The 13,049-nt window shown below is 49.0% G+C and overlaps 1 protein-coding gene across 1 annotated transcript in view; it reads right to left on the bottom strand.

The window, feature by feature from the left end:
* GARNL3 (GTPase activating Rap/RanGAP domain like 3) overlaps positions 1-13,049 on the bottom strand; it is a 108,367-nt gene that overhangs the window by 11,879 nt on the left and 83,439 nt on the right. Inside the window, exons 18-22 of the mRNA XM_065878825.1 lie at positions 11,534-11,632; positions 11,053-11,169; positions 10,320-10,495; positions 7,739-7,897; positions 1,334-1,400 (exon numbers count right to left, since the gene is read on the bottom strand). Coding sequence (XP_065734897.1) covers positions 1,334-1,400; positions 7,739-7,897; positions 10,320-10,495; positions 11,053-11,169; positions 11,534-11,632 — 618 coding nt within the window. The remainder of the gene's footprint in view (positions 1-1,333; positions 1,401-7,738; positions 7,898-10,319; positions 10,496-11,052; positions 11,170-11,533; positions 11,633-13,049) is intronic.

The following is a 13,049-nucleotide window of genomic DNA, read 5'->3' as shown; positions in this document are numbered from 1 at the left end:
TGATAAAAATCAGCTTCAAATTTGAGAAGGGTTTAGACAGATCTGTGGATAAAATATCCTAAAAGAGCGATTTATTGAAGTTCTTTCCTTGTGACTACCTTCTCCTGATTCCCCATAAATCTCGAATTTTGAAAGAGAATGTTTATCAAACAAATTTCTCTACTGAAAATTACCATACTTACTAATCAAAGATTAATTAATCAAAATATCTGCCCCATGTGATATAACCAGCATGACCACTCTAAATCGATACAATTCTAGGCTGAAAAAAATATATTTTATTGTTTTAGTTAGACTGGGCAGGCTTATCCGGAAAATATCTTACTACCTTTGCGTTAAAAAGATCCTTTGGGGCTTCCCTAGTGGCACAGTGGTTGAGAATCTGCCTGCTAATGCAGGGAACACGGGTTCGAGCCCTGGTCTGGGAAGATCCCACATGCCGCAGAGCAACTAGGCCCGTGAGCTACAACTACTGAGCCTGCGCGTCTGGAGCCTGTACTCTGCGACAAGAGAGGCTGTGATAGTGAGAGGCCTGCGCACCGCAATGAAGAGTGGCCCCCACTTGCCACAACTAGAGAAGGCCCTCGCACAGAAACAAAGACCCAACACAGCAAAAATAAATAAATTAATTAATAAACTCCTACCCCCAACATCTAAAAAAAGGAAACAAAAAAGATCCTTTTTATTGTAGTATCACATTAGCTTTTGAAATGCTGAAAATCCTTGAAGACCCTATTTGATATCTTTGGTCTGCCTGAAACCCACCTGCCACCTGACCCAAACTAACCCAGCTGAGGCCGGGTACGCCAGGTTGAGGCTGATTTCATTAACACCCGAGAAATAACAAAAAGGGTAAGAGTAACTGTGGTTAAAATTTGGGGCACTGGAGTCAAGAGGGCCCCAAATGTGAACCTGGGCTCTGCCATTTGTAGCTGTGCAATCTTGAGAAAGTCTGTTCACTGCTCCAGGCCTCAGGAGCCTTACCTCCCTCCAGATGACAGATAGTAACAGAAAAAGTCAATGGAACGGTGACCGAGGTGGGTGAAGCACAGCGCGTGGCACACAGTAAGGGCTGCCTAGATGGAAGCCACTGCTATCACTCCCACGTCCTGGAGACACCCCCAGGCGGCCCCTGCACCGTCTTACCAGGAGGTCTGGCGTATTGGGAGATCCAGGCAGGAAGGCAATTTTTAGATATGCCCTGGAGTGGAATTAAGGACCCAGGAACGATACATCAGGTAAATCTAAAGCTAAGTCCCTTTAAATTGTCCAGAAAAAAAAAAAAAAACAGTTGATTTTAGCAAATAGAGATCAAAACACATCCTTTACTTACAGTTGTAACACAGGAGCAGACCGGCTTCCCCGTCTTCGTACACATCAATAGCTGCAACGAAATTAACCTGCAATGAGAATGGGCAATGGTAGTGGGCAGGCTGGACACTGACACTATGAAAAGACTTTCTCAAGTTACGGCTTTCTGTAAACTCAGGCACTGGGGGGCGTTCCCACCTCACCAGCACCCACAATGCCACATGGGTGGCCACGACTGCAGTCCACGGGGACTTTTGCACCCTCTTTTCCCACGCTTTGAGAAGCTCTGTAGGCGGACATCTCCACTCTCTATTGACAGGCCTCTTATTTATACAGTGGGCTCAGTCTACAAAAGCTTTTCACATGGGTTATTTGTTTCACTCTCACATCAACCCCTAAAGTACGTGGCATTGCTCCCATTTTACAGATGAGGAAAGTGAGGCTCAGAGAGGTGCAGTCGCTCTAGTGCCTCAGGTAGAAGGGTGCCCCAGCCAAGATCTGAACCGGGTCCCCGGTTCTTTTCCAAGCTTAATACCCCTGCACTTCGGCCACAAACTTCTGCTTCAAACACAGTCTCTGAATCTCAGGATCACCGTGTCTGCACTTCTCTTCTCTCTCCTTCACTTCCAGGGAGGCGGCATGACACGATGCAGAGAGTGTCGGAAGCCTTAGCTCCGTGGCCTGGGCGAGCTCTTCTTCTCCGGCCTCCGTTTCTGCTTTTGAGAAGACCGTTCTCAACCTGTTAGTGTCCTTGGCCCCTCTTGAGCTTCAAAACTCTGACCCTGTAAAAATCTCCTGCTTCTTTCATTGCCTCACTTGTCTTCTCAGCCCTTGTAGTCTGTCCTCCTACACCACCAGGGACACTGCCCTCTCTGAGCACCATGAAGATTTCCTTCTCCCCAGCCTGGAGGTCTTTGGCCATAGCTCATCTCTCCATCCAGAGATCCGCAGCCTCTGACATGGGACGTCTCCTCCCTCCCGCCCTCTCTCCCACTTCAGATTATTCTTCCACTTCTTGGCTCTCCTCTCATTTAGAAAAATCCCCACATTTACAGCTTCAGATTTTACTCTGCTCAAAATCTCTAGATCTACAACCTCAGGCACACATTCTCCTCAGAGCTCCAGCCCATATTCCTAAGTCTTTTCTCTCAAACGCAACAGGTTCCATACCCGGGAACGCAGGAGGCAGCGTAGGGGAACAGATGGGAGCACGACGCTGGTCATACAGCCCCGAGCTGCAATCCTGCCTGTACCACTCGCTGCCTCTGCGGCTTGTCGCAAGTGACTTAACTTCTGGCCCCAGGTCTTTACCTGTGAACCGCTGTAACGGTAATCCTGACTGCTGGATCATCATGAGAATTCCATGAAACAAGGCACACGTTTTTGCACAGGGCCTGATACATAACCAGCACTCCATGGAGGCTGCTATCTTTATGTCACACATGACTAGCTGCCTTCTAAGCCTCCTCCTTGCTGTTAGCAGAGCTAGCCCCAAAGCCTTGGTGGCTCCCCTTCTCACCCAAGTCCAGCAGCATCCTCTTCTGTGTCTCACCCACTGCTGCACCCCAGGCTAGGCCTGACCTCTCCAGCAGGGGCGCGTGTCCTTGTCTCCCTCTGGCCCAGCTCTCTCCAGCCCCTTCCAGTCTCTGAGCTGCCCAGCACTGCACTGGGGCCCCTGCGCACCCCAGGCCCTCCTCCTCACTGCTCTCTCCCAAATGCAGCCTTCTCCTCTAAACGGTCTCACGACTGTGCTGAAGCTCCGCTGGCCACCCTCAGCCAGGGCCTCTGCCTTGTGTCTGGCAAGTCCCTGCAATGGAACCCCGGCCCATCTCCCACCCAGTATTACCTGGCATTGTACTAGGTGCCATCAAGCACACAGAAATGAAAGGGCAGGGTCTCACCCCTTAAGAAAAAGTCAGAAAAGCATACAGGCACGTAAAGCATGGTATAATGGGGCCAAGGCCAGAACCAAGAGTTGTGGAGCTCTGTGGGGGTGGGAGACGGCGAGGCTCCGAGGTCAAGGGTGCTGATTCTGGGATCAGAGAGACCTGGGGGTCAAATCCCAAATACTTCCTCTGCTGCTGTAGGTCACAGCCCTCGTTTTTAATTATCTGCATGACGTGCGCTGCTGCCCGGTGTTCCCCTGCTTGTTTGTTCGTTTGCTGGCACTCTCCTCCCCACCGGATCTCAGCTCCATGAAGCAGAGGCCTTGCCGACCCGCTCACGTGACATCCTCAGCACCTGGATCAGGGCCTGTCGAGTGGCAGGAGCAGAGTACGTACTTCTCGAACGCACAACCAGGTCAATGAAATCCCAACTCTGCCACTTGAGAGGAGTGGGTACCTAGGTCAGTGGTTGAACTTCTCGGAACCTCAGCGTCTTCATGTGTAAAATGGGAGATACTAGAACATCCACTCCTGTAGGGGCTGAGGATTCCGCGAGGTCATGCAGGGCCTGGTACCTGGTAAACGCTCTATAATGTCAGCTGGTGGCACTATTTAGCTATGGAACCAGCACCAGTGGGGTATATCACGGGAGGGAACAGCCCTTGAGCCCCCTCGGCCCTGGAGGGAACCTTCCCATCCCCAGCACTTTGACTTAAGAGTCACTTCCTCCTCAGGTGTCCCCGTACTTGTCAGTTAGATGACACTTATCTCAGCTAGAGGCTTCGAGCCCTAGAGGGTGTGGCTGTCTGCTCTGCCAGGCTGTGCACTTCCTGAGGGGAGTGGCCAAGGGCTGCCAGCTTTGCAGCCTGGACCTGCTCTCCCCATCACGCTCTGTGACGAGGCTGTGGATGCCACAGGCTGGGTTTAAGGGCATGGCCCTGGGAGCAGGCAGCCTGGGTTCAAGTCCTACCCCTGCTACTTACTAGCTGTGTGCTTTGGGGTTAATGTGGCTCCTCCTTTCGGAGCCTCAGTTTCCTTTTCTGCAGAAACGGGGAAGTGAACAGCACATTCCTGTCAAGGCTACGGGGCCAAAATTCAGGGACAGAGACCACAGCATAGACTCAACCACTCCTTCCTCAGGTCCCCCATTGCATTTCGTCAGACTTTATTAACACTTAGCAAGGTGAGGCCAGGTTCGTGTGTGCATGTTCCATATACATACAGATGTTGATACAGGTGTCGGCTCCCAGGACAGGGGGGCGGGGGGTGGGCGCTGGCAGGAGTCATTCCTGCAGCAGTTTCTTGACCAGGCGAGGACCTGAGAATTAGGGAGCTTTTAAAAGATACATATTCTGGGTTCTCGCTCCTAGACATCTAGATATAGTAGGTCTAGGGTAGGACATAGGCACTGGCTTTTTATTTTTTCCTTGATTAAAAATAGTTCATTTGGGCTTCCCTGGTGGCGCAGTGGTTGCGAGTCCGACTGCCGATGCAGGGGACACGGGTTCGTGCCCCGGTCCGGGAAGATCCCACATGCCGCGGAGCGGCTAGGCCCATGAGCCATGGCCACTGAGCCTGCACGTCTGGAGCCTGTGCTCCACAACGGGAGAGGCCAAAACAGTGAGAGGCCCACGTACTGCAAAAAAAAAAAAAAAAAGTTCATTTTACTGGCATTTAAAAATAATAAAAGTCATATGTGGTGGTTGGGAAACTTCAAAACACACACTTGTAACAAGTGAAAGAGGTCACCACTGTGAGGTCAGAGTCCAGCCTTCCCAAGTGATTCCGGGGTGAGCTCTCAATGAAGCCCAGCTGGGGTCTGGGCAGACAGGTTGGGCCCAGCAAATAAGCCAGAGACCCAAATCCTGTTACCAGGTCTGCAGTTCCCTCCAGAGGAGTCCTCTGTTTTGGGAAGGAGGCCAGTGCTGACTGTTGGAGCTGGGGCAGTAGGTCACAGTCGGCCTGTTGGAAGAACGAACTTGACATTGACTTTCAGGAGGCTGCTCTGGTGCTTCTTAAACAGCTCCTCTCTCAAGCTAGGATTGTCTTAGACCCTAAGGTGGGTTTGAAGCCTACAGTGGGAATCAAGGGGTCTTGGATGAGAAGAGAGGAGGAACAGGGACAGGAAACCAGGCCGGCCCGGATGGCGGCACATGGAGCAGGCAGGCAGTGAGGGCAACTTGAGGCACTAAATCTCCAGGACTCAAGGAGGGTCGGCCTCTCTCCTGCTCCACTGCACTCGGGGCTTGTCCTGCAGGAACGTCTTGGTGGGAAGTAACCCTGTTCCCGCAGGCCACTTCTGACCAGCTATTAGAAAGCAGGCTCATTACTCTCCTCATTTCTCTAGGGCTTTTCTTCCCAACTGGACAGTAAATTCCTCACAAAGACAAGCCACTGTCTCAGCACCTCTGCCTGCTCAGCAAACACAGCAGCTGCTGATTTACTAGGACAGGGGTCCCCAACCCCCTGTCCGCGGCCTGTTAGGAAGCGGGCAGCACGGTAGGAGGTGAGCAGAGGGCGAGTGTGTGAAGCTTCATCTGCCGCTGCCCATCGCTCGCACTGCCGCCTGAACCGTCCCTCCCCCCAGCCCTAGTCCGTGGAAAAACTGTCTTCCAGGACACTGGTCCCTGGTGCCAAAAAGGTTGGGACCACTGTACTGGGAGGGACTATGCACACTGACCCACTCAGATCCAGGGGACATGCTTAACAACAAAAATATGTTTTTAAACGTTTTCTCTTAGAGAAAAGTTTTGTATCTTTGCTTTAAAAAGCATATCGAAGAAAGGACAGAAAAATTTAGGACTGTTTCTCACAGCTTTCAGAGAAACAAACACAGAAGTCATCAAAGAAAACTTTAACACATTTTTTCCTGGGCCTTCATGAATCTTAAGAGACTAGTTGCCAGGGAAGGATTGATTCAATAAAGACCTGCTAGACCCGCCTTTTTCTGTCTCTTTTGTCTGGTTGTACAGAGTTTTGAAAAGCAAGAAGGAACAAGAACTTTCAAAGGCCAGATTGGACCCTTCCTCCTCAGAAGTCAGCAGCTGGAAGAGATTATAGGTTCCCGGCTGCTGGGATGGACGGGAGTCCTGGCTTTAAGTTAGGGAGAGTTTCAGGATAGATTACTTCTCCTCGGTCTATATTAGGATCACCTGGGGGAGACTCAAGACCAATTGATTCCCATAGCATACACCTGGGAATTCTTGTTTAACTGATCTGGGTGTATCAGAGCACTGATGTGTTTAAAGCTTTCTAGGTAATTATAGCCAGAGTTGAGAAGCAGCGTGTACCAGTGGTTCCCAAACTTTCCCACATCACCTGGGGCTCATCTGAAAATTCTAAAGCCCACGCCACACCCAAGGCCAATGAAATCTCTGTGGGTGGGACACGGGCATCGGTAGCATTTGAAGCTCCCCGATGACTCCAACTGCAGACTAGTTTGTGTGCCACCAGTATATATACGTGAAAGGACAGACTAAGCTGTAATTGACAACAGCTGAAGATAAGGAGCCCTAACTATCTAGATGCTTCTTTTTCTGACTTTTCTATTTTTTAAGATCTTCCTTTCATTAGGTGTTAAGTCTTCTTCGTACAGTATTTAGCAATTTTAGTGCATATTTAGGTAGGGCTTGTCCAAATATAAATTGTATTTTTTAATTTCTGATAGAGCATAATTAAATCCCTGTCTCTATGACGCATCTGAACAGGACTGGGGGAAGCCTGTGGGTTTGGAAACTCTCATCAGGAACAACGTTCTCCCTGGAGACAACGTCCTTGTTCTGCTGTGTCCTCGAACCTAAGCCAGAGCGCTGGCCCTGCACCATGCAGTCCTCAAGTGGCTGCTTCACAGAGATACGTGGGCTGAAGAGCTCTGTGACCTGCTTGTCTGTGTGGAGCAGCTCAGTGACCGGCACTCCCGGGTGCTGATACTCGGAACCCCTGAGGTCCTCTTTCGTGCTTCAGTGCAGTTTCGGGTGGGCCCTAGACTTTGTCCAAATCCGGGACATGGTTATTCTCTGTGCAGCTAGGGCCAGGAGGTAAGGACCCCCAGTGCTGATCTGCTTTTTCTCTCTCTCCTAATGGTGTTTCATCCCTTCTTCTTTTCCTAGCAGCCTCTAAGGGGATGGAGACGTGGGCTGTACCCTCCCCCGCCACCCAGGCCCCACGCTGTGGGTCTGCAGGTCCTCTGAGAGCAACCTTACTCTCCAGAGGCCCTTCCAGTACGAATTACCAAACACATGTTCTCATTTACTCAGTTATTTACATTTAGCTTTTTGACTCTTCATTCCTCTTTTATTGGGAAGGATGGAATGGCAGGGGGAGGCCTGGGAAAGCTGCACAGGGCAATGGGCAGTTACATTATACTGAACCATTTGGACCTACAAAGATGGCAGCTTCAGGTGGTACAGCCTAAACAGTACATCGCATGATACGATAAATAATACACAATTTTAAAGAAATCCTCATACGGCATGACAAAGTTAGAAGACACAGCTCCCAGCCTTCTAGGTTCCCACTTGCCCCCATATCTGTCAACTGACCCTGTTGGCCTCCACATGGTGCAGCCTGAAGGCCTCCCCCGTGCTCTCGTTCACCACGTCGAATTGGTGCCGGTAAGCCACGCAGATGAGGTTGTCACTCTCTTCCGATGGCCCATCTACCAAGGTCATCACCGAGGGAGAGTCGGACAGACAGATCTCCTGTGTGGTGGACAATGATGGAGGAGAAAGGGGTGAGGACAGAGCAGCAACCTTCGTATCAACCCCCCACTGCCCGGCCCCGTGCAGAAGAGTCCCCCCCGCCAGGCCCCTGCAGGGGAGGCAGAGGTGGGAAAGGACGGGAGGGATGGTGCCAGACTTCTCCTACAGCCTGTCCTCGAGGCTCAGCCCTCTGTCCACTGCAGAGGGGAGAGGCCAGGAAACAATTTTACAAAAGCAATTCAACAGTGTGGCCTGTGTCAGCCTTCAGACTGTCTGGTCCCGTCCTGTCATTTAATAATAATAATAATAACAGCTAATGTTAACAGCTCCAGGCACTGCTCTCACTGAATCCTCATAACAACCTAATGAAGTAGGTAAGGCTGTTATTCTGTGTTACAGGTGAGGAGACTGAGGCTCAAAGGTCACATGACTTGCCTACGGTCACATAGTTTATACGTGGCAGAGCCAAGATTTGAACTCAAGAAACCTGACTTCAGAGCTTGTACTCCATATAAATGCACATGCTCGGCACAAATGCTCATTAAGACGGCTAAGCATTGTATGAGAAGACTAACACCTGTTTAAGCAAGGCTGTAACTTGCTTTAACTGTTTTGCTATTCTGCCCCCTGGAATTGCATATCAGCAGAAACTGAAACGCATAATTCAGGCAGCTTTAACTCTAGGCAGAAATAACTTCTCAGCTCACTTATGGGCCTACTCCGCCTTAGTGGCCAATGGTTGACATATTTGACACCTTAATGTACCATGGTTTTTATTATTTTTTTTAAATATGTTTTACTTATTTGGCTGCTCTGGGTCTTAGTTGTGGCACGCGGGATCTTCATTGCGGCATGCGGGATCTTTAGTTGTGGCATGTGGCATCTAGTTCCCTGACTGGGAATCGAACCCAGGCCCCCTCCATTGGGAGCATGGAGTCTTAACCACTGGACCACCAGGGAAGTCCCTGTACCATAGCTTTTAAAAAAGCTAGAATGGTAAGATCGGGAAGGGCCTTGATGCTCCAGGAGGCTTCTCTCACAGGCTCCACGCTCAGTCCAATAGCAAATCCTACTGACTCAGGCAAAGGGGCAGCTTTGTCCACCACACCTTTCCACCTGCCAAGGACCAAAGCTGACCTCGTCTCCTGCCAGGGCCCTGCATCAGCCTCTTAGCTGGACTCCTTATTCCACTCTTGGCCCCCTACTCTCTCCTCTGTCCAGTAGCCAGCATGGCCTTTTTAAAACCTGCCACTTCTCTGCTTCAGACCTTCACATGGCTCCCCCTTTTGCTCGGTGTCAAAGCCAACGTCCTTGCAATGGCTTTCAGGGCCCAAGAGAAGCTGGTCCCCATACACTGACCCCTGTCTGTCCCCTCGGCTGTAGCCGCCCAGCCTCTTGGCTGTGCCTTGAGCCGGGCCACTGGGCCCTCGCTGGCCACTCCCCTTCTGCCCGGAGACCCTTTTCCCAGAGACCCTCATCACTCGGTCCCGTCTTTCATCTGGATCTCCCCTCAAAGGTAATCTTTTCTGAGAGGGCTTCTGAGATACCCTTTCTAAAAGAGATCACCTACCTCCCCAATTCATGATCCTGTTTCCTTACCCTACTTTACTGTTATCCTCAGGACTCATAGACTTATTGGCCTATTTCTGTTGTCCTGCAACTAGAAAGCAATCTTCACAAGAAAAGATACTTTTTTCTTGTTGTTCATTACTGTATCCCCAGGGTCTAGAACAGCATCCTTTTTTTCCTCCTTCCAGTTTTATTGAGATATAATTGACATACAGCATTGCATAAATTTAAGGTGTACAATAATGATTTGACTTTACATACACCATAAAATGATCACCACAGTAGTTTAGTGAGTATTCATCACCTCATATAAATACGAAATAAAAGAAAAAGAAAACAGAATATTTCCTTGTGATGAGAACTCTTAACTTCCATATATAACATACAGCAGTGTTATTATATTTCTCGTGTTGTACATTACCCCCCTTGTACTTATTTGTCTTACAATGGGAAGTTTTTACCTTCTGACCACCTTCCTCCACTTCCCCCTCCCCCCACCCCCTGCCTCTGGCAACCATGAATCTGGTCTCTTTTTCCATGAGTTTGTTTTTGAAGTATAATTGACTTTAAAACTGTGTTAGTTTCTGGTGCCCAACATAATGACTCTAAATTTCTATACATTTCAAAATGATCTCCACTAGGGCAGCATCTTTGGGTGCTCACTGGTACGAATGAGCTGGATGGAGTCGGAAAAGCCCTGTTCACCTTAGTCTTCTGGGGAAGCCAGGGCAACAGGCGAGGGCTTCCCCAGTCAGTTCCTGAACGCCAGTGGATGGCAGACTCTGGGTGGAAGGAGGGAATCCGCCTCGTGACACCTTGGCCAGGAGCCAAGCGATCTGAGGAGAAAACCTACCCTGATGTACTGGAATTCTTCAACAGGTGACTCGGGCAGGGGAGATAACAGTGACATGCCGGTCACCCCGCTTGGCTTGCTATGTTTCCTCGTGACCAGAAGCAGTTTATTCCGAATGGCAACCACAATCCTCAGCTCTCTGCTATGGTGAGTGTTCATGGCATACAAGTGGCAGCCTGGGAAGAGAAATCAATGATGCTGAACACACTACAAGAGGTGGGAAGCCCCCAAGCTTTGACAATTTGGTAATACCTAAGAACCCCGGAAATTAAGCATAACCCAGTGAAATGACTAAGAAACGTTCCCGCCACTAGGCAAAGTGGGGACTTGAAATAAAAATTAGGTTGAATTATAGGACAATTAAGGAAGTCATGTTCCCTCTCTATTAGAGTTTGTGGACTTAGCTTCACACCCATTACATGATATGAACTAAAGTGAAGGGTGATCAGAGTTCCGGGAATCAAAGTCTAAAAGTCTCTTTTCACAGGTTTGCTCATAGAGCTTAACTCATTCCCAAACTTGTCAAACCAGACCTAGAATTTCCTCGAGTCCTCAACCTGCTTTTCTATCGCTCAAGCTGTCTTAGGGAAGCAGTGACGCTACCTTTGTGATGTTTCCAAGTGAAAACAAATAAAATCAAACTCCCACTCATTTTTCTTTTCAGTAAAATCTGGGCAGTCTGAGAAAAAGATTAATTGGACGGAAACCACCAAAATATGAAGAACCGAGTCACCTTTGGTTTTCTCCAGCTTGTTTTCTCTGCAGTCATATTTGCCCTTCACGGCCTGCTTGCCCTCAATGCCCCTCTGCACAGCGCTCAGCCTGAAGACAAAGAGGCGGGCGTCTTTCCCTGGTGGCATAAAGCAGACAGAGGAGACAGATGGAAAAGTAAGACGACCTGGAAGAACTGAAAGGGTGGATTGTATAGGAAAACCACTGCTCGAGGAATCAGAATTTGAGGTGCTCCAGAATCCAGGAGCAACCCGGCATCGCCTTTATGTAATGATGCAATCAAGGACGCCCCCCCACCCCCACTCTCCCTCACCATCCCCTCCTCAGAGGACATATAGGCCACCAAGGCCCCTGAGCCCTGGGCACCAGGAGAAGAGACAGCTGGCACCACTGATGCAGCCAGAGCCCCACGACCCCTGTGTCGGCTGCAGGCTACACTCTTCCCTTCCTCCCAGAAAACGTCACCTGGAGAGGAGTACCACCTTTGTCTGCTCTGAAAATCAGAAGGTCCAGAGCCTCCAGCACATGCATCTGCTTCACGGGCAGAGTTTTGTCAAACACTGGCACTGACGGAAGGTCATCTGGAAGAGGAAACCTGGTTACCCGATGCTGCAACCCAGCCCACACTTTCTAGAACCTACAAAACGTGCCTGCGGGTAGTTTTGGACCCCGGTTCTCCCTAGGTGAGGAAGGAGGACAGTTTCTAGAGCTTTCATAAGGGCTACCCAGAAAGTTCAAGCACTAGTCTCCTCTTAGCTCAGGGAGAAGGCCTGGCATTTCTTTCCCAAAGGCATTCACAACTCCATACAGGGCCCCTAAGCTGTATTCTTCTCCTCAGTGTTCATCAAAGAAAAAGCAGCATCTCCCGATTCCAGTTTTTGCTGGGATTATTCCAAAGAACTGAATACCAAGTTTTTTAAAATGCTAATAAGCTTAGCCATTTCTCTTGAGCATTTTCTGACTTTTTGTCATGTTTGAAATCACATCACATCTTAGGTTATTTTGCATATTTCTCAAGAAAGCAAAATTAGAATTTCCTTTCGTATATAAAATAAAAACAAACTTCCTATTGCAACATGCCCTATGTCCGTGTCAATAGTAATTTACCTATAAATTTTCAGTATTTCTCCATATAGGAATATGAAATCTCCTTTTTAGACAAAAATAAAAGAAGAGAGAAATATCAATTACATTTCCCAAATAACAGGAAAAAACGAATTTTAGTGGAAACATTTGGGAAGACGTCAGGTAAACAGGTGATTAAAGACACTGCAAATTATACATAGGATTTGTTTTTATGCTTACTTACTGGGATCTTAAATTGCCAGCAATTACTTTGCTCCTGGGGGTCCCTTGGACAAAGAGGGCTAAAAGAATTCAGGCTGTCAGGGCAAGGCAAAGATGTCCCAGGATGGTGTAGACGTATTAGGCAGAACTGTCTAGCTTACTCTTTACCTGCACTTCGAAGACACTTAGGTCTTCAAGTGTTCGGCTGTGGGTGTGGGTGTTTCCTTCATTGTAATTTAGGTGTGAGAGGCCCTGAGGATCTTGGCTCTTCCAGAAACCTGTCTGGGAGTTCGTCCCTCCCTGGATGGTGCCCAGGAGGGAGCAGAGCTTGTATCATCCCACTCCTGCAGGCCTGTGAGAGCACTGTCTTTGACAGAGCACAGAGCCTGCTAGGCTCTTACTAGACAGAGGGCTTGGCTCCAGTTGCCCTTCATGATCGGGGCTACTGTAAGTTCTGTGACAGCCCATCAAACACTTTCCTGCTCCTCTAGCCCAGGCCTTCCCAAGGGGATTGATTCTCAGGCTCTTTGTGCTTCTGCGGGGGCAGACTCAATTTTTCAAACCATGAGATGATCATTCCAGTACCCATCTCTATGTTTGACTAAGCGACTATGCTTGTTTCATTTTGTGAATGACAGTTCACATACACTGAGGGCTTCCTACATGCCAGGTCTTAATGCTAAGTGTTTTATGTGTCATTTAATGTAGATT

The sequence above is a fragment of the Phocoena phocoena genome, chromosome 6 (genome assembly GCF_963924675.1).
Source record: "Phocoena phocoena chromosome 6, mPhoPho1.1, whole genome shotgun sequence".
Classification (NCBI taxonomy): Eukaryota; Metazoa; Chordata; class Mammalia; order Artiodactyla; family Phocoenidae; genus Phocoena; species Phocoena phocoena.
This window is presented reverse-complemented; position numbering and strand designations above follow the sequence as displayed.